At 41.6% G+C, this 22330-nt stretch overlaps 1 protein-coding gene across 5 annotated transcripts in view; it reads right to left on the reverse strand.

The window, feature by feature from the left end:
- Positions 1-22330, reverse strand: part of LOC142429449 (uncharacterized) — a 54408-nt gene that overhangs the window by 15758 nt on the left and 16320 nt on the right. Inside the window, exons 6-7 of one of the 5 annotated variants that reach the window (XM_075534546.1) lie at positions 21461-21543; positions 19518-20688 (exon numbers count right to left, since the gene is read on the reverse strand). In XM_075534546.1, the coding sequence (XP_075390661.1) occupies positions 19518-20688; positions 21461-21543 (1254 nt within the window). Of the gene's footprint in view, positions 1-16796; positions 20689-21460; positions 21544-22330 lie in introns of those variants that run through there. The other 4 variants (XM_075534545.1, XM_075534544.1, XM_075534543.1 and 1 more) reach the window with 4 other exon arrangements.

Here is a 22330-nt window from a genome sequence, read left to right on the forward strand (position 1 = left end):
AAAGAAATGAGTCAGAGGCGGAAAATGCAAGCACGCTCTCATCTGTCCGCTGAATGGAAGGAAAAGTTTCCTGTAGCCTGCGTCCCGATCGATCGATCGATCTGGAGCCACTGTCGTTATGAATACCAGAAGAGGTAGCGGGGGGGGGGGGGGGGTTGGCCTAAGCAGCAACCGTGACGTCTAACCCCGTATTTTAAAGGATCCGCCGGGTTGGAAACGAACGAGCTGGCGGTCCGAGGCACGAATGCGCCGCGGGACGAGGACCCCGGAAGGCCACACGGGCGGGAGGTTCTTGCCGGAACTCACGGGTCTCTCAGGCCGACAACGGCCAGCCCCGGCCCTCGGCGGCCGCCCGCCTGCCCTGGGCGGAAGGGGCGCTGGTTGGAGAGGGGGGCCGGCAGGGGACCGCCGCCTGGGCGCGGGCGTCTCCGGAGACGGCGGCGGACCCGGGGCTCAGACGCCCGCTGCGACCGCGGCCAGACCGGACAGGAACGGGGTGCGGGGGGCGGAGGTGGGAGAAACGCTCCACCTCCTCAGGCACCGTTGCGGCAGACCATCCCCTTCCGGAACGACCGGAAATGACGGCTGGGGGCGTGGCCTAGGCTGGTCTGGGGGCGGAGCTTACAAGCCGTGGAACCTGGGCGTGGGCGGAGCTGAGGGGCGTGACGGGCGAGGGGGCGGGGACTGTGCGCCCCTCTGAAGCCAACACACACACACACACACACACACACCCCACCCCACCCCACCCCACCCCCCACCCCTGTCTTTGGGAGGGAGCCTGGTTCCGTGTTGGGCTGCTAACGGTTAACTCTGGAGTTTAAAAAATTGAAAACCACCAGTTACTCTTTGGGAGCTCCCCGAAATTCAAAGAGGGCGGTTATGCCTCCTGGCCCTTGTCCTAAACCCTGCCCTAGCGTGTCACTATGAGTTGGCACTGACTTGCTCAGGGCAGTGAGTTTGTTTGGGTTTCGCTTCCTTGGTAGAATGAGTGTTGTTGAAAGTTTTGCCCTATTATGAACCCCCATTGTTTGTGTAAATAAATAATGTCTAGTCACTTAAGAGTTTCATCTGTACAAGTCAACAAGCCTTCTTTTTTGTCAACAGTGTTTTACATTCTATACCACTGGCTAAATTAATGACACTATCGATAGAATTACTTTATGCCCCGAGGCAATGATTGATAATGTTCTCTTCCTAAAATGGTAATAATGTCTCTAAAGTGAACCAGAGACGTTGATAAGCCATATATATTTGAATAGATTTCTGGCTCATACTTAATTTCTAGCCCCAATCTCAGAACAATTTGCTCTTACGACATGGCCTAGCTTGATGCTCACCCTCATGAAGAGATCACTGAAAATATGGGTGCCATGGCCAAGTGTAGTGAAGAAACTAGGTGCTGTTCCAAAATCAGAATCAACAACATCTGTGGTCTTAAAGGCTTGCCTTGAAACAAGCAACCCTCTAAGAGAGAAATCAACTAAATCCACATGGAAGAAGCACACCAGCCTATGTGATCCAAGGATTGTAAGTAATTGAATATAAATTCAAAGGAGGAAATGGTATTGGAGCTTGAATTGTGAACACTTGGTTCACAGAAGGCAATGGAAGTCCAAAATCCATTTGCTGTGTCCCCATATGGACTAAGCCTCTGGTAAACCCCCTCTGACCATATTGAAGGGATTTCAATAAATTTGCTATCAGACAGAGAGCTTGTAAAATCAGTTCTTACTATGTTCTTTCTTTTTGATTGAGATTTTTCACTGCTTTCTCTAGCTATTGTTGTTGGGAATGGGAAGCTAATAACAAATATTGGGGGGAAATGTTCTGAAATTCATTTAGGATTACTGAGCAATTAAATTGTATGCTATGTGAAGTATATGCTAACAAAAATATTTTTAAAGACAAATTTCCTGCCATTGAATGGACTCAGAGACCCTATAAGACAGGGTAAAACAGCCACTCTAGCTTTCTGAGACTGTAACTCTTTTTTTCTTAAACAATTTATTAGGGGCTCATACAACTCTTATCACAGTTCATACATATACATACATCAATTGAATAAAGCACATCTGTACATTCTTTGCCCTAATCATTTTCTTTTTTTTTTCTCCTCTTTTCTTTTTTTACATTTTATTAGGGACTCATACAAATCTTATCACAATCCATACATATACATACATCAATTGTATAAAGCACATCCATACATTCCCTGCCCCAATCATTCTCAAAGCATTTGCTCTCCACTTAAGCCCTTTGCATCAGGTCCTCTTTTTTCCCCCTCCCTCCCCTCTCCCCCCTCCCTCATGTGCCCTTGGTAATTTATACATCGTTATTTTGTCATATTGTGCCCTATCCAGAGTCTCCCTTCCCCCCACTTCTCTGCCAACCACTTTCCCCCAGATCCTGGATGCTTCCTCCCCCCAACTACCATGATCCGAATTCTACCTTGCAGGGCTGGATAGGGCAGAGGTTGTACACTGGTACATATGAGGGCTGGAGGCACAGAGAATCCAGGGTGGATGATACTTTCAGGACCAAGGGTGTGAGGGGCGATGCTGGGAGAGTGGAGGGTGAGTGGGTTGGAAAGGGCGAACTGGTTACAAGGATCCACATGAGACTGTAACTCTTTATAAGAGTAGGAAGCCTCATCTGTCTCCCAGAGAGCAGTTGGTAGTTCCAAACTGCTGGCCTACAATCAGCAACCCAACATGTAAGAACTGTGTCTCCAGAACTCCACCTGGACAAGGGCCTCTTCTAATCTCCCAACCCGAATTGAGTCTCCATTTTTGCTGTCCTACTGTTTGGTAAAGTAGAAGATCCATTAATAAGAAGTAGGCTCTTTAATGAGGTGGATTGACATAGTGGCTGCAACAATGGGCTCAAACATAATGATTTGAGGATAGTGCAGATCTAAGCACTGTTTCCTTCCATTTTACATGGGGTCATGATGAGTCAGGACCAACTCGCCAGCACCTAACAGTTATACTGATGAGAAGACCTGCAATCTGCTTCTGACTAGTGAAAACCTCATGAGTACCAGTGGAGTATTGCCAGATAGAGTGCCAGACAATAAGCTCCTCCGATTGGAAGGCACTCAAAATACGAATGGGAGAAAAGCTGCTAATCAAAGTAGTGCTGTTCTTAGGCGTCAACTCCTCAGTTCAGACTCATATGGAACTAGTCCAACAGAACAAGACCCTTGCTGGTTCTGCACCATCATCATAGTTATGTGCTCTTGGGACCAGTTTTTAAACCATCGATATCATTGAGAGTGTTCCTGTTTTTGTTTTTTTTTCTTTCTCTTTTTCCTTTATGGTTAACGCTCTACTTTACCCCACCTTTTGGCTCTTCGTTGTACTACATGGTGGCTTGCACTTTCCTGGGATGCTTTTGGGACCTTCATTTGCTAATGTAGCACAACTCAAAATGAGAAGAAACAGCTGCAAGCATCCATTAATAATCAGAAATGAGAATGTACAGAACATGAATCTAGGAAAACTGGAGGTCATAGAAAATGAAATAGAACATTTGAGGATGATTATTTCTTAGGCATTTAATGAGCTAACATAGGTATACACTGGCCATTTTGAATCGTACTATCCTGGAAATGACAAGGAATGGCATCACATTTATTGTCAAGAAAACCATTTCAAGATCTCTCCTGAAGTATAATGCCTTCAGTAATAGAACAGTGTGTATCCATTTACACAGACCAGTTAATATGACTATAATTGAAATTAGCACAATAACCAATAACACCAAGATAAAGAAATTGAAGATTTTTGTCAACCTCTGCAACCTGAAGTTGACCATGCATGCAATAAAATGCATTAATAATTACCAGTAAATGGAACTGGAAAGTTGGAAACAAAGAAGCATCTGTAGTTGGAATGTTGACTTGATGAAAAAACAAAAGATATAGTTTGATAGAATTTTGCAAGATCAATGACTTATTCATTGGAAATACCTTTTAACAACATAAATGACAACTATACACATGCACAGACCATCAATTGTTCATATGGAAGTTCAGGTGAAACTGAAGAAAATTAAAACAGATTTGCAAGACCCAAAATATGACATTGAGTGCATTCCTTCCAATTTTTAAGTACAGACTTGATGCATTGAACACTAATGACAGAAGGCCTGATGAGCTGTGGGAAGATATCAAGAACATCATTCATGAAGAAAGATCATTAAAAAGACAGGAAAGAATAAAAAGATAAAAATGGATGTCAGCTGATCCCACCACACCGAGGCAAATCACTGGGGGAGTGCAGCGGAACAGCAAGGGAATGGAGTGGCAAGGTCCCCAGGGAATGCTGAAAGTGGACTTTGGGGCCAGGGCGTGGTGCCCCAACAGACTGGACTGGAAAACGCTCCTAAGGGCCAGCAAACGATCCCTGAACTAACTACAAGCTTTTCTCTTGTGAACTGTTTTGTTCTGTTCTTTGTCAGTGGTTTGTTTTTGTTGTTTTGTTGTCTGGTTGTATACTGTTGCTTTGTTTTCCTCTGTCTAGTTTTCGTGCATGTTAGTGACTCCACAGGTCTGTCTGAATAGGACAGGCTGGATGAACTATCTGGAGGAAAAACAACGGGACCGACAGTTCCGGGGGGACTTGGGGTGGGGGGATAGTGAGGTAAGGAAGTGGTGTTAACAAACCCAGGGACAAGGGAAAACCATGGGACCCCAAATGGTAGAGAAGGGGGAGTGGCTGGCCTGGTGGGAAATGATCAAGGGTAAGGTTGCTTAGAGAAGAGGTATACTCTAGCCCAGGTGGCGATGAAGCATGGTAGTAGGGCAGGAGGAAAGTCAAGGGAGATGGAGGAAAGCGCTAGGAGTCAAAGGGCATTCATGGAGGTCTAGACAAAGACATGTACATGCAAATATATATAGGAGGATGGGGAAATAGATCTATGTGTCTATATTTATAGGTTAAGTATTAAGGTGGCGGAAGGACCTTGGGCCTCTACTCAAACACTCCCTCAATGCATGAATACCTTCTTTTATTAAATTGGAACTCTATGATGCTCACTCTCCCGACACAATGGCTGGAGCCAAAGTGGGTGAACAAGTAAATGTGGTGAAGAAAGCTGATGGTGCCCAGCTATCAAAAGAGATAGTGTCTGGGGTCTTAAAGGCTTGAAGATAACAAGCGGCCATCTAGCTCAGAAGCAACAAAGTCCACATGGAAGAACACACCAGCCTGAGTGAGCGAGTGGTCCCAAAGGGATCAGTTACCAGGCATCAAAGAACAAAAAATCATATCATTGACTGCACACCTCCACGATAGGATCGCTGAAGACAAATGGGTGCATAAGCAAATGTGGTGAAGAAAGCTGATGGTGCCCGGCTATCAAAAGAGATAGTGTCTGGGGTCTTAAAGGCTTGAAGGTGAACAAGCGGCCATCTAGCTCAGAAGCAAATAAGCCCACATGGAAGAAGCACACCGGCCAGTGCGATCACGAGGTGCCCAAGGGACCAGGTATAAGGCATCATGCAAAAAAAAAAAGATATAAGTGTGTGTATGTATGTGTATATATGTGTATATGTATATATGTATGTATATATATATTTATATATATATATCATATTAAATGAAGGGGGAAGTGCAGAGTGGAGACCCAAGGCCAAAGTGTCGACCAATGGAGATCCCCTCATAGAGGGGTTTAGGAGAGGAGATGGGTTAATTAGGGTGTGAGGTAGTATCGATGAAGAACACAGCTTTCCCCCAGATCCTGGATGCTTCCTCCCCCCAACTACCATGATCCGAATTCTACCTTGCAGGGCTGGATAGGACAGAGCCTGTACACTGGTGCATATGAGGGTTGGAGGTACAGGGAATCCAGGGTGGATGATACCTTCAGGACCAAGGGTGTGAGCGACGATGCTGGGAGAGTGGAGGGTGAGTGGGTTGGAAAGGGAGAACTGATTACAAGGATCCACATGTGACCTCTTCCCTGGGAGAGGGACAGCAGAGAAGGGGGGAAGGGAGACTCCGGATAGGGCAAGATATGACAAAACCACGATGTATAAATTACCAAGGGCATATGAGGGAGGGGGGAATGGGGAGGGAGGTGGGAAAAAAAAAGAGGACCTGATGCAAGGGGCTTAAGTGGAGAGCAAATGCCTTGAGAATGATTGGGGCAGGGAATGTATGGATGTGCTTTATACAATTGATGTATGTATATGTATGGATTGTGGTAAGAGTTGTATGAGTCCCTAATAAAATGTAAAAGAAGAAAAGAGAAAAAAATGATTAGGGCAAAGACTGTACAGATGTGCTTTATTCAATTGATGTATGTATATGTATGAACTGTGAAAAGAATTGTATGAGCCCCAATAAATTGTTAAAATAAAAAAAATGGATGTCAGAAGAAACTTTGAAATTTGCTCTAAGTTTGATTCCATAGCTAAGGCATATGGAAGAAATGATAAAGTCAAAGAGCTGAACAGAGTATTTCAAAGAGAAGCTCAAAAAGACAGTCAAATATTATACTGAATGTGAAAAGACGTAGAGTTAGAAAACCAAAAAGGAAGAACACATTCAGCATATCTTAAGAACTCAAGAACAAAATTAAAGTCTCGAGTTGTAGTAGTGAAAGGCTCTATGGACAAGATATTAAATGATACGGGAGGCATCAAAAGAAGATGAAATGAATGCACAGTCACTCTACCAAAAAGAACTACCATTTCCGAGGGTTGCCTCATATGCATGTGAAAGTTGGGCATTAAATAAGGAGACTGAAGAAGAATCAATGTATTTGAACTGCGGTACTCTCAAACAATATTGAAAGTACTATAGACTGCCAAAAGAATAAACAAATCTGTCCAGAAAGAAGTATGGTCAGAGTGCTCCTCAGAGACAAGGATGCCAAGACTTCATTTTACATACTTTGGACTCAGGAAAGACCAGTTCCTGGAGGACATTATGCTTGGTCAATTTGGTACAGTGGCTACAACATACCCGTGGACCTCTCCAGAGAGAATACACAGAAATCAAATCAACCACATTGTTTGAAAGAGATGATAGAGAAACTCAATATCACAAGTCAGAACCAAGCCAAAGGCTGACCAAAGAGACCATCAACTGCTCATATACACCATCAAGATGAAGGTAAACGACACTAAGTCTATGTGTTGCGCCAGAATAAGATCAAAGTTAGTGAGCCTTTATTAGCTAGTTAGTGGTCTAAGGGCAACTAGAGCCTAACCCTCGCAAGACACACAATGCTCCAAGTGGGAGGTTTTTTATACTAGGGAGTAAACAAGATATAGGGGTAAGGTGGCTTTACATTGTATGGAGAAAAGGAGACCTTGGATACAGAGACATAGGGGGCAGGTGGCAATGCAATGTATGGCGAAAAAGGGGGAGCTAAGAGATGAGGTTTAGACACTTATCAGCAATTTCCAAAACAAATGACACAGTTCAGCGGTTAAAGGAAACAGCATTTACAAGAGGAATGACAGGATTTTCAAATTTGCCATACTTGGGTCAGTCAAAAATGACTATAATCAGGCTAATTAACCACAATATGGTTACATTGCTAACATGGCTGTCAGTCAAAAATGACTATAATCAGGCTAATTAACACAATATGGTTACATTGCTAACATGGCTACATCTAAATTGACTACTACATCCTGGCCACATTGGAGTTCATTGTGGTGGGTTACTATATATGAGAGCCAGCGTAGAGCCTTGACTCTAGCCGACTGGAATTCGAAAGCATCTCAAGAGTCGATTAGATGCACTGAACACTAATGACCAAAGACCACACAGACTATGGATGACATCAAAGACATAATATGTGAACAAAATGAAAAGGTGATTTTAGAGACAGAAAAGGTCAAAGTTGACATCAGATGTCATTGTTTTTAGGTGCTGTTGAGTCACTTCAGACTCATAGTGACCCGATGTAAAACAGAATGAAGCACCGGTCCTTTTTGTCATCCTCAGAACTATTCCTATGCTTCAGCCCATTGTTGCAGCCACTGTATCGATCCATCATCCATCTCATTGAGGGCCTTCATACTTTTTGCTGCCTCTCTGCTTTACCAAGCATGATGTACTTCTCCAGGGACCAGTCTCCAAAGTATGTAAGATGAAGTCTTACCCCCTTGCCCCGAAGGAGCACTCTGGCCGTGCTTCTTCCAAGGCCGATTTGTTTATTCCTTTGGCGTCCAGGGAACTTTCCATATTCTTCTCCAGCACCACCGTTCAATTCCTCGCTATTTTATTCTCCAACATCTAGCATTTACAATAAAAGTACAAAATCCAACTCTTTTGGGGGCATTAACCAGATTGTAGACATGTTAGCAATGGCTGTAGGTGTCTCCTCCCTTGCAGATATTCTCCCAGCAGCCTCTGAGAAGCTGAAGACACATCCTTTGGTCAATAGGGGTACCAAATATAGCCATCCAGCTGCCTCAAGGGGCTGGCCTCCTCTGTGGCCATGGCCTCCGGGTGAGTACACAGACAATACTGAGGCAATGGGGTTCCCAGCTCCTATGGGGCATAACACCCTCTAGCTCAACATTTCTGTGGGGGGAGGGAGGAAGAACAGAAGCATGAGAAGAGATGCAGACAATTTTAGTAGCATCCCAAAGTGAGCCAAAGTGGGTCTTAAGTCTCCACCACCACGGGGCTGAGGGTGTGGCCAGACTTCATTGTCCCTGCAAGAATCCCTGAGTCATGGTGACTTGCCAGGCCAGTAGGACAGAGCTGGTTCTAGGATATTGAACGTAGGTTAGAGGGGTGAAGATGTAGCCATGGAGCCATGAAGGCAGTTCTAAGGGAACTGACCCAGCCCAGTAGACAGATGTAGTAGTTACATAATTTCATGTCAACTTGAAGATATATAAAAGTATAGGGGTGAAGGTTAGCCTGTCAATCAGATCACAGCCTGACAGTGACTCCTTGTAGGTGGGGCCTTCTCTTAAAGAAGATCCTGTGATCCTCCCCCTCTCTCTATGCCTTCACCTTTCTGCTGGTGAACCATGCAGAGCCCTGCCAGAGCCCTGGAAATGTATCCACCATTGGATCCACAACACTTTGCACCTGCACCCACTGGCCTGTGATCTCCCTACATTCTTGATCATCGCATGTGACTGCCTCAGTCTGAAGAAGGACTTGTGGAGTAGTTTCGGATTTTAGGACTTGAGTTGGACTGAGCGTGGATATTTTCTCAATATATAACTACTTCTTGATATAACGCTCTTTCTCATACGTATATGAGTGTCACTAGATTTGTTCCTCTAGTCAACCTGGCCTAACCCAGCAGATGAGGTGGTTACGCCTTGGGCCCTCATCATACCAAACCAAACTCAACTGCCACCAAGTTGATTCCAACTCATAGCAACCCTAGAGGGCAAGGTAGAACTGCCCTCTGTGGGTTTCTGAGACTGTAACTCTTTATGGGAACACTAAGCCTTCTCTCTCTTGTGGAGCGGCTGTTGGTTTTAAACAGCTGATCTTGAGGTTAGAAGGCCAACAAGTAACCATGACCCATCCAGGGCCCACTTGCTAGCGTCGTGGGTTACATTCTGGATCGCTAACCTCTAGGTCAGCAGTTTGAAACCACCAGCCACTCCCTGGGAGAAAGTAAACCCATAGGGGCTTCTCGATGCAGGCTTCTCATGTAAGGTCGCTATGACTCCACACAGCTCTACTTTATGCAGATTGTCTCCTCCAAGTCACCTTCTCCACAGAAGAATAATCTATCATGAAACTTGGCAGTAAAGAGTATATAATTAGATCTTAACTGTGATTTCTATAATCATATTTTCTAAGGTGGGAAAAAATCTGATAAGTAGATGGCCTGAAAAAGACCATTAAAACACCAATTTCACATAATGCCAATTTGAGCATAAGGATATCTTTGGGATCTAACTATGTCAATTATTGAAATGTGGGTATATTAAGATTAGATAAGAAAACTAGATTGTTTCCATGCTGATATTGTTAGCTCCAAAGTGTGGAGTTCTGTCTTGGAGCAATTGGCCCAATCACTAACCACTCCAAGTTAAGCAGAAACACAGAAAACTGACTTTATTACATCCTTCTCAGGAAAACACTATCTCAATAATCGATATCTTAGTACTGGGTGTGCAAGCATTACAAAGTTTTTCTACTAGGCTGTTGTCTTACAGATGGTGACATTCAGGTGGAAATTCACATGAACATCAGAAGGAAATTAAGGAGAAATATATAATAGGCTGCCGCACTTGCCTCTGCTTATCAAAGGCTACCTCCAAACTGTTCATACCTCAAAAGGTTCAGGTGGCCAAAGGTTTATTAGCATATGAAAATTCCTCTTGGCATTTCAAGTTTCTAGTCTGCTGCTTTGGTCAAAGTTAGCAGACCTGTCAGACTGGACAGAGCTGATTCATACATCGTTTGATTTATGGTTTGGGACCCTAAGTGCCAAGGGATGAAATTTTTATCCTTACCTTTGCATGCCCAGAGGGGGGAAAGGGTCTCTAAGTCTAGAAAACATATTGTTCTCTGTCTTTTGTCTATGCAATGAAAACTGCCACTCACCTGATATTTTTCCCCCAAGGGTTCTCATGGCGTGACCTCTAGGAGACTGATGTGGACACACTACTCTGGCTGCTGATCTGGCTACAATCAACACTAAAACATACATATTTCTTATTGGGTCCCTTGTATCCCTCCAGTAACTATCCTTTATATCTATTTGTCAAGGAAGGTAGGAGTCCTAGTAGCATGGCGGGCTGCTAGCCACAAGATAAGCAATTCAAAACTACTAGCTGCTCTTCAGGGGAAAGATGAGGATTTCTGCTCCCGTAAGGATGTACGGCCTCAGAAACCCATAAGGTCAGTTCTATGTGGCCTATAGGTCACTATGAATGAACTTGATGCCAGTTGGTTTTGAGTTTATCAGTAAGAATCCCTGGTGGTCCTGAGAGCTAGACATGGAGGTGCTGAGAAGAAGGTGGCTCAAACCTTTCCAGAAGAAAATTGAAAAAAAAAAATTTAAACTGGCTGCTCCCATTAACATTTAGAGTCCTGTTCTGCCCTAGATGGTAGCTATCGGTAGGAATCAACTTGGATTGTTGCTACATGTCCTCTAATTGGTCCCAAGACATAGGAGTCCTGTGTACACAGAAAAATGCAGCCCATCCCTATTCCATCTTCACAATGCCTTATGGTTGAAGCCCATGGTTGCAGTCACTGTGTCAACCCATCTCATTCACAATCTTCCTTTTTTTAATACCCTTTTATTTTCCCCAGTATGATGGCTTTTTTCAGGGGCTGGGCTCTTTTAAAGTACATGGGCATGTCTAAAGTACAGGAGGGGATGTTTTCCCATCATCCTCCTGTGAGCATTCTGACTGTACTTCTTCCAAGATGGAGTAGTTTTTTCTTCTGGCAGTCCAATGTACTGACACTGTTCTTCAGCACCACCACAAATCAAAAGCATTGATTCTTCTTCACTGGTCTTTCTTATGCAATATCCATCAGTCACGTGCATGTGCTGTGATCAAAAATACCATGACTTGGGTCAGACACACGCAAAATGACACCCTTACTCTTCAAATTTTTGAAGAAACATTGTGCAAAAATATGCACAAGTATATAAGCTCTCTATAGGATTGACTTATGTAGGACGTAAGCCAAACTCCCCAAGGAACTTCATAAGGGATTGCATGCCACCCTATTGTGCTTACAACCGATTGGCTGCTGGCAGCTGGTCCCTTTAGGGAGTTGATTATACTGTTAGTTTACATTATGGTGGATTTCTAGGCTTTCAGTGTCGAAGCAGAAAATCCTTGCCAAGCCAAATTGACACAAAACCCAACTACCACAGTGGTTCAAACCCATCAGCTGCTCTGTGGGAAAAGATTGAGACTAGCTGCTTCCATAAATATTTACCACCTCACAAACCATATGTAGGAATCTCTGAGTTGGAACTGACTTCGTGGCAGTACAAGCTAAAATCTTGATCCTTGCTCCTTTCTGAGTTAGAAATTGTAAAACGTTTGTTGGTGTCTAAGACCTCTCCTCAGAAAAATTGAAGCAAAGGCTCTGGCTCAAAAATGCAGTTTGATCCAAAATGGAGTTTTAATTTGTGTAGTACATGTATGCCAACACCTTAGGATTTTGTTGCTTTTTACTGTGAATTGAATTACAGTTTAAAAGAGCTTATCAGCTGTTTTATATTCAACAATTTAATTCATTTTGTTCCAGCTCACTCATTACAACCCTTTCAATGTAATATTACTTATCCCATTTCTTCAGTTTCCTGTTTCCATTTTATCTTTCTAAATTTTGTCCTTGAGTATATCTCCCCTTTTGATCTCCAATGGTTGATTATTCTAAAGCACACCTCACCATTGAGGCTCTTTTTATAGATCTACCATCTGGTGGAGGAGTCGTTACACTAGTGGGTTATGCATTAGGATGCTAACTTCAAGCCCAGGCTCCATGGAGAAAAACGAGGCTTTCTACTTTTGTCAAGATTTACAGTCTCAGAAAACACAAAGGCAGTTCTACTCTGTCCAAAAGGGCTGCTGAGTCAAAATCAACTCAATGGCAGAGTTATGGTTGGGATTGTTTGGCTGAAAACTGAGCCAAGAGTGTGAACTCAGTCACAGACCTCAAGGATACCCAAGGGTCATAGTCTCAGGGATTCTCCCAGGCTCTATTTGACCAGTAAGCCTAGTCTTTTGTTATTTGATCCCCCACCTGGCTCCCCACTTTTTTCCCCACTCTACACAGAACCTGTAATGCTATCCCTTTCAGAAAAGTTGGTAGTGGTAGCCAGCACCATCTAGTCCTCCTCGTCTTGGCCAATGCCACAGTTTTGAGTTTTGTGTATACAACCCTAATCTCTAAACTCAACATAATCCACATATCCACAGTGTGGCATATGTAAAACTTCAGTGTATGACAAGGAATTAAGATGGCCATCTAGTTAGACACTCTGAGGGTCTCTGTACCACAAAGACATGGGAAACCAAGTAAGACAAATACAGATGGTAATTCTGGAACTCTGAGCATAAAATACAAGGATATAGATTTAACCAAATGCAAGAAGAAAGTGAATGTGAGCCATAAACAAGGACACAGAGTGGAGATGCTTCACCGTTCATCTAGCACACTGTGGCCAGTTTGGGACACTGCAGTGCTTCTGGGCCAGGAACAGAAAGGTACCACTATTAAGGATTCCACAATAAGCTACAGATCAGTGCAGAGTGAAGCAAGATAAACAGAACATGATGTAGACCTAAGGAAGGAAAGTGGACAATAGATACAGGGAAACAGCAGGGCTAGAGAACCAATTACCAGAGGGGGTCGCTGGTTATTTTTGTAAGACTCCCCAAAAAGGGAAATTCTTTGGAATGGTGGCTAGAAATACTGGACTCCAGATAACTCCACCCTGCTCCCCACCCCCCGTGTTCAGTAAAGCCAGGAACCAGCTTAGTGACTGCATTTGCACAGGAGTACAAGGGCACTCATGCTGGAGACCAAAGACCAGCTCATGCTTTCCTCACACCCTCTCATATGGCAATCAGTTATGTAGCCCCTCTTGCCACCATCAAAAAAGCAGCCTATCCGTCTCTTCTTTGCATGGGGTCCCTAACATTAACCCCGTTTCCCAGGTGTCTGGTGAATCTCCTGCAGATGGGAATACATGTGCTTACCACCTCCAGGGGTGGCAAAATGCACGCCCATGGAAAGCACACTGCCAGCACAGACTACAGATGGCTTGTGCCCAATGCCACGTGTAAGACTATATTTTTATATTTTAGACTCTATGGGGCAGCAGGCAGTATGATTTGGTCCTACTGAGTGTAGAATGATAAAAAATTGAAAAACATACTGAATCAATTTTTAATCAGTGAAATCAATCCAAAGGAAGGTGTCATTTTCATATAGTTATATGTGTTAAGAAACTAGCTTGCCTGGTAGGGCATGATCAAGGGTAATGTAATGGAAAGGTACTGCTAAAACCCAGGTGGGGACAGAGCATGATAGTGGGACAGGAGGAAAGCCAAGGGAAATAGAGGAAAGAGCTGGGAGGCAAAGGGCATTTATACAGGTCTAGGCAAAGACATGTACATATGCAAATATATATGTGAGGATGGGGAAATAGATCTATGTGCCTATGTTTATAGGTTTAGTATTAAGGTGGCAGAAGGACATTGGGCCTCCACTCAAGTACTCCCTCAATTCAAGAATACTTTCTTCTATTAAACTGGCATTTTATGATGCTCACCCTCCAGACAGAACCACTGAAGGCAAAGTGGGTGAATAAGCAAATGTGGTGAAGAAAGCTGATGGTGTCCGGCTATCAAAAGATATAGTGTCTTGGATCTTAAAGGCTTAAAGATAAACAAGCGGCCATCTAGCTCAGAAGCAACAAAGCCCACATGGAAGAACACACCAGCCTGTGTGATCACGAGGTTCTGAAGAGATCAGTTATCAGCCATCAAAGAACAAAAGTCATATCATTGGGTGCACACCTCCATGATACAATCGCTGAGGACAAACGGGTGCATAAGCAAATGTGGCCAAGGAAGCTGATGGTGCCCAGTTATCAAAAGGTATAGCGTCTGGGGTCTTAAGAGCTTGAAGGTAAACAAGCGGCCATCTAGCTCAGAAGTAACACAGCTCTCATGGAAGAAGCACACCAGCCTGTGTGATCACAAGGTGTCGAAGGGGTCAGGTATAAGGCATCATCAGAACAAAAAAATCTTACCATAGTGAATGAAGGGGGAAGTGCAGAGTGGAGAACCAAAGCCCATTTGTCGCCCACAGGAGATCCCCTTGCAGAGGTCTAGGGGAGATGAATTAGCCAGGGTGCTATGTAGATGAAGAATACAGCTTTCCTCTAGTTCATAAATGCTTCCCCACCCCCACTATCATGATCCGAATTCTACTTTGCAAGTCTGGCTAGACCAGGGGATGTACACTGATGCAGATAGGAGTTAGAGGCACAGAGAATCCAGGGTGGATGATACCTTCAGGACCAGTGATGTGAGTGGCGATACTGGGAGGGTAGAGGGAGAGTGGGCTGGAAAGAGGGAACCAATTACAAGGATCTACATGTGACCTCCTCCCTGGGGGGTGGACAACCGAAAAGGGGGTGAAGGGAGATATTGGACAGGGCAAGATATGACAAAATAATAATTTATAAATTATCAAGGGCTCATGAGGGAGGGGGGAGTGGGAAGAGGGGAAAAAGAGGACTTGATGCAAAGGGCTTAAGTGGAGAGCAAATGCTTTGAAAATGATGAGGTCAATGAATGTACAGATGTGCTTTACACAATTGATGTATGTATGGATTGTGATGAGTTGTAGGAGCCCTAATAAAACGTTTTTTTAAAAAACTAGACTTGTGTTTTTTGTTATTATGGTTGAGTTATATATTAGGCAATAGTCCCCCCCCAAATTTTTTAAACCTCCACTGGGCAGAACTTTCATAGTTTGCAATTTTCCCATTAAGCTCTGAGTGAAAGTACTCACTGGCATTTCCTAGGAAGGTCTCTGGTCAGTATTTTCCTAAAAGCCATTTCACTGGAACCTCATTTTCTGTGATGGCTGACTTAACAGAACAGCATGCAGCTGTGAAAATTTGTTTCCTGCTCAGGGAAAATTGCCACAGGAACTGTTGTGATGTTGAAATAACTTCCAAGGGCAGCACTATGGGAAAAGCTCAAATGTGCAAGTAGTTTTCTCATTTCAAAAAAGGTGAAATAGCAATTGATGACAAACCTCATTCTGGACGTCAACTTCTCGGACAAAAATGTTGACAAAATGTGTGCACCCGTGTGCTGAAATGACAAACATTTGAAAAGATGGGGAAGTTATCTGGATTATCTTGGAGCTCTGTTCAGTGAATTTTAATGGAAGATTTGGAAATGAGAAGGGTCACTGGGAAATGTGTGCCTGATTCTGACTGACCAGGAAAAACAGCATGGTCTAGGAAACATGCCATGTTTTGAAAGAACAGCTCTGAAGCAACCTAGACTCCCCCCCCCCCCCCGTCCCCCACCAAAGGTCATTACTGGGACATTGCGCAATTCTTCTAACTCTAAAACCTAACATCAGTCAAGCCAGTAGAAGACGCCATCGTCACCTCACCCCCAAAACTTGTCAAGTGAAATCAAATATCAAGATTATGCTCATTTGTTTTTCTGATATGATGGGAATAGTACATTTGGAGTTCATTCCACCACGTCAGTGTTAACCAAGCTTTCTTTTTAGTGGTTCTAAAAAAGATAGCGTTAACAGTGTGCAAAAAAGGGCTGATTTGTGGCAGTTGGGGGACTGGTTTATCCACAACAATGCACCTGCTCATGCAGCCATCTGTGTGCCAGCCTTTGGTAAAAACAAAAAACCCAGCATGTCTCTTTTGCCCCATGCACCTTACTCACTTCATGCAACCTTTTTGCTTCTTCAAATGAAGAGGGAGATGAAAGGGCAGCGATTTGACAAGTGAAGAAAAAAACAAGGGAGGTCCTGTCAGCCATCCAAACAGTTTGAAAAAAATTTCCAAGAATGGAATCGCAGATTTGACAAATGCTATTAAGTATAATGGAGACTATTTTGAAGGTGATAAGGTTGTTTTTGTAAAAAAATAAAAAATTACATACATAGCTTTGAAAAATTCAGGTTTTGTTAGTTGTAGAGGCAGGGTACAATTTTAGTGCTTGCACAAGACGCTATTTTTGGTATATGAAAATTCAACCAGACTGGGAAAAAAGTCACATCTACCCTCTATTTTATTACACGAGGGAACAGCTGGTCTCTCTGGGGAAAATATCAGCTTCAGTCTCAAGCTGTAGTATACAAAATAGGATCTGTATAAAATAGGTGAGAATGTTTTATTTAAAAAAAACCATTTAATGGGATACAACAAATAGATCCACATATCTTGAGGCTGGAGTTGTTAAGCAGAGGGATTTAGAATTATTGCTAAGTACAGGCATATTTCTTAATATTGTACCTTACTTTACTAGGTCTCACAAATACTGCGACATCTTTCCAAATAGAAAGCTTGAAGAAATCTGGCAAGAAATCTATGAGTACTTTTCAAACTCCATATGGTCACTTCCTGTCTTCCTGTATTTCGGTAATTCTCACACTTCAAACTTTTTCATTTTCATGTTGTGACTTACTTTACTGCAGTTGACACTTTGTTGCGGTAGTCTAGAACAAAACAAGCAATAGCTCTACTCTATACCTGTAGTTTCAATGAAAGAGACCATAAGAAACAAATGAATAGATGAAAATGTACAATTGTGCAGGATTTAACAAAGTACAATTTATGGGTGAATTTAAGTATACAGACTTTACAAAAGCAAGAGAAGCAAACATAAAACAATAAAAGCAAGCACAGAAATAAATTTGGGGAAGTAGGCAGGCATTACATTATTTCCAGAAACACAGACAAAGCCATTATAATCATGTGAACTGTCTTCCCATGTGTGAAACAAGGATGCCAATCACCTTCTAAGTGGTGAACAAGCAATAGCCTTTCATCTGTAATCCTATCACAGCTGAGGTAAAGTAAGAGCTCTGTCATTACCTCTCCCAGCCTTCCGCATGAGTACACAAGGGGCCAGGAGTTACTCCAAGTTGAGGATTTGAGGATTCACTGTTGATTTATCTGGGACGGTGGAACAAAGTCCATTTCTCACTCATTAATTCTGCTACTTTAACAATGTTCTGTATGTTGCTAGGAAAGCCAGTGTTTCGTTACAAAAATTTTAGGAAAATGGGACAGTGATGTATTCTCTACTCTTCCATGCCTTCATCCTGGGGAATTTTCTACTCAATGTACTTATAATCACCTACGTTTTAAAGTAGATCCAGTGCAATTCTTTTTAAACACTGAAGAATTGTATGACATGTTGAAAGTTTATAAACCAAAATAGTCATTAAAAAGTATATCTATCTTTGCCTTCATCCTCAATATGTACATGTAACCTAATCATTAAAACAATTTCAAGCTCTAAATGTGTTTATATTCAAATGATTTTAATTCAGATCAGTTTACTGTAAATAGAAAAGAATTTGACCAACATATTATATTTTCAAACATTTACTTCTTATATAAATCCAAACACTAATCTGTTGTTTAATATCTTTTCTTTTTAGAAAAACTCTACAAATATTCCCCATTCACACCATAAGCACAAGCTATTAATCTATATATTTTCAGTAAGAGATCTTTTCTCAAAATTCTGATTCCTTTGCTAAATCTATTCTCAAGTGTTATTCAAAAGTTGTTTTTAGTCACTCCAGTCATTTTCTGATATTAAATACAGAAGATTATTTTCTTCCTTCACATTGACATTGTCTCCTTACTGGAGAACATTAATGCTAAGGAATGATCATTGAAGCCTCTCCTTCAGTTAGGATACTTAACAGTGTTTAAATACAGTATTGATGCCTATGTTCTAAAATGTTATTCTATGAATAAGTGGTTTTTCATTCATTAACATCCACATGAGTTGGTATTCCTTAAAAGGTTTGTTTGTAGCACTTTTCTCTCCATGTTTTAGCGGTAGCTTAGTTTAAGTGCTGTAACAAAATACTAGGAAAGGGTAGAATTTGAGATAATTTTCTTAACTCTAGAACCTACAGTCCAAATCCAGGGCTCTACCAACACCATTTTCACTTCCTGCTGTCAGAAAAGGTACTTCGTTGTCTCTCCCATCTTTTGATAGGCCTATGTATTCCTAGGTACTGTTTTCTTGACTTATAGTTATGATAAACATTTGAGCTATCTTCTCCTAATGCCTGCCTGATCCTTTATAAGACACTAGGGATTAAGGCCCACCCTAATTCAGTATCACTTCATAAACTGAAAACAACAAAAATCATTTTCAAATTCACACACACAGGTAACAGATTAGAACTTCAACATGTTTTAAAGGTCACAATGCAATCCATAACAATTATTCCCCACAAGTTTTATCATGCACACCAAAGCTGGTACACTACATGATATTACAGCAAATACAGACCTCTGGTTTAGTTTCTATGAACTCATTTATTTTAAGAGATAAATATAAAAATGAAGACATTTCTACACTGATTACAGATTTTTCCCAAACTTGTGACTTCCCTGATTTAACTGTGACCGACAACACATTTATTGTATTCCTATTGTGACATCTATCTTGTAATATATGGTTAGAAAATTGACTAATGGCTGCCATTACACATTGGGCTGCTAACCATGAAGTTAGCAGTTTGAAATCACCAGCCACTCCTTGGGACAAAGATGAGGTTTTCTACTCATGTTAAGAGCAACAGTATTAGAAACCCAAAGGGGCAGTTGTTCTCTCTCCTACAGGGTTGTTAAAGAGTTCAAATGGCTCAATGGCAATGAGTCTGGGTTTTAAAAAATGAATATTGGTTACAGACATAGTGCTTCTTTCAGAGGAGATTCTTCTGGGCGCTGAAATGCTAAAGCTAAGGGTGAACTCTCTTCTACATTTATCACATATATAGTATGATTTCTTTCATGATGTCTGAGGTCAGAACAATAAGAGAAGGCTTCTCCACATACATTGCATTCATATGGTTTCTCTCCAGTGTGTGTTTTTTCATGATTTCTTAGATCAGAACACTGACTAAAAGCTTTTCCACATACTTGACAAACATGTGGCTTGTCTCCAGTGTGAACTCTTTCATGCAGTCTCAGGTTAGAACTTCTACTGAAGGCTTTACCACATAGATGACACTCAAATGGTTTTTCACCAGTGTGGATTTTCTCATGATTTCTAAGGTCAGAGCACTGACTAAAAGCTTTCCCACATAGTTGGCAAGCATAAGGTTTCTCCCCAGTGTGAATTCTCTCATGTAGTCTCAGGTTAGAACTTCTACTAAAGGCTTTTCCACATACATGACATTCATATGGTTTCTCTCCAGTATGACTTCTTTCATGTCGTCTAAAGTGAGAACAATTACTGAAAGCTTTCCCACACAGATGGCACTCATATGGCTTCTCTCCAGTGTGAGTTCTATTGTGTTGTATCAGGTCAGAGAAATTACTGAAGGCTTTCCCACATATATGACATTCATACGGTTTCTCTCCAGTGTGAGTCCTACTGTGTTGTTTAAGGCCAGAACTTTGAATAAAGGCTTTCCCACAGAGATGACATACATATGGTTTTTCTCCTGTATGAATTCTATTGTGTTGTATAAGGTCTGCACAATTAGTGAAGGCTTTCCCACACAGATGGCATACATATGGTTTCTCTCCAGTATGAATTCTCCCATGTTGTCTAAGGTTAGAATTTGTACTGAAGGCTTTACCACATACATGACATTCATACGGTTTTTCTCCAGTATGTGTTCTATAGTGTTGAGTAAGGCCAGAAAAATTACTGAAAGCTTTTCCACATACATGACATTCATATGGTTTCTCTCCAGTATGAATTCTAATATGTTGTTTAAGGCCAGAGCTTTGAAGAAAGGCTTTCCCGCACAAATGACACTCATATGATTTACTTTTAGAGTTACTTTGTTTATGTTGATTAAAGGATGATGGATCAGTATGAGATTTTCCAAATTCTTTGCTGACACTTTGTTTCTTTCCTATGTGATTTAACACATGTTGAGCCATTGTAAAGCTGGGACTGAAATCTTCTCCGAAATCATTACATTCAAAGGAGTCCTTTCCAGTGAGAGAGCTCTGCTTTGGGAAAGACATGAAAGATTGTTAAAGACTTATCCACATATACTCATTTCTTATGCATGATTCTAGAGTTATCATCTAGTCATTCAGTGAAAAAACTTCAGTTAAAATCTAACATAAATTACAAATCTAACACATATATGGTATGTTACTGTTCTGCACTCATAGAAATGTATTACTCTGTTACAGAAGGCCAACTGCACGACTTAACAGACTCTATCTGAAGAAGTCATTCCTTTGCAATTATACAAGACATGCTAATATTTATGCAAAATTATACATGAGACAATCCTAATGTTTATGAGACCTTAGGTTATGAGGCTTTTCTCATAAAAAATTTAGTTTTCCAAAGTATGAGATATTGTTCTCTGGAGAGAGGCACTGGAATGATTCAGAAGGCTACAAAGGCAGATATCTATACTTTATCCTGGAAGATGAATATAGAATAATAGTTTTTAATTACCAGGAGGGTGTGGACTTTTTTTCTGAAAAGGAAGTGGTAGGCCAAGTAAGTATGAAAACATGATTAAGAGTCTCAGAAACTCTAGAGAACAGTCCTAAGCTATACTATAGAGTTGCTATCAAGTCAGAATTGATTTGATGACAGTGAGCTTGCTTTTGTTTCCTCTGAAAATTAGTTTTCAGCAGAGTAATTTCTTCCCAAAATTCAAATAAACCCACATTTTAAAATTTCCAACTTTAATTATAAGGTGATTGTGTTAAATTTATAACTTAAATCCATAGACAAGTCTATGATAACAGTAAAACTTACCACTGTCATGTTGGTAGGTGTGTCCTTCTTGTAGCTATGTGTCAAGGACATAATTTCTGCATTGTTAAGGCCAAATTCCCTGTCTGAAATAATTTAAATAAAGGATAATTTGCTACAGAAGCATAAAACCACTTCCCCCTAGCCCCCCAAACCCATTGTTATCGAGTCAATCCCAACACACAAGGACCCTTTTATAGGACAGCGTTGAACTGTTCATGTGGCTTCTGAGGCTGTAAATCGCCATGAAAACAGAATGTCAGATATCTCTCATGTGAAATGTCTACAGGGTTCAAATTACTCACCTTCCAGCATGCAGCCCAATGCTTAACCCATTGTGCCATCTGGGCAATTACAATGGCCCAGATGAATTAAAATATTGAAAAGCATTGGTCCATATGTGTAGTTTAAATATTCATGATCACATGGAAAACCATGATCAAATTATGAAATATTCTAGGTAGTTGAAAGAGCTTTAGTAGTGCGATGAATTAAGTATTAGGTTGCTAATAGGAAGGTCAGTGGTTCGAACCCCTATGGGTTCCACAGATTGATGAGGCTCACTGCTTCCATAAAGATTTACAACCTTGAAAACCCTATGGAACAATTCTGCCCTGTTCAAGGACAGTGGGCTTGTTTTGCTAGGCAGTAGAAATATATGACAGAGCATTGATAATTTTAAAAGACTGTCCATAGAAAAACAAAATTAACATGAAATAAAGGAGAGCTGAAAAGGAAAACGATTTTCCAGGACAAGGGCCATAAAAGCACAATTAATTCCCCTATGTACACAGAGATTCCTTCCTTAAGTCAGACAATGACAAAAGGACATCTGAATAGATAAAATATTTGCAAAGAATAACAATACATTCT

This window comes from Tenrec ecaudatus, chromosome 16 (genome assembly GCF_050624435.1).
Source record: "Tenrec ecaudatus isolate mTenEca1 chromosome 16, mTenEca1.hap1, whole genome shotgun sequence".
NCBI lineage: Eukaryota > Metazoa > Chordata > Mammalia > Afrosoricida > Tenrecidae > Tenrec > Tenrec ecaudatus.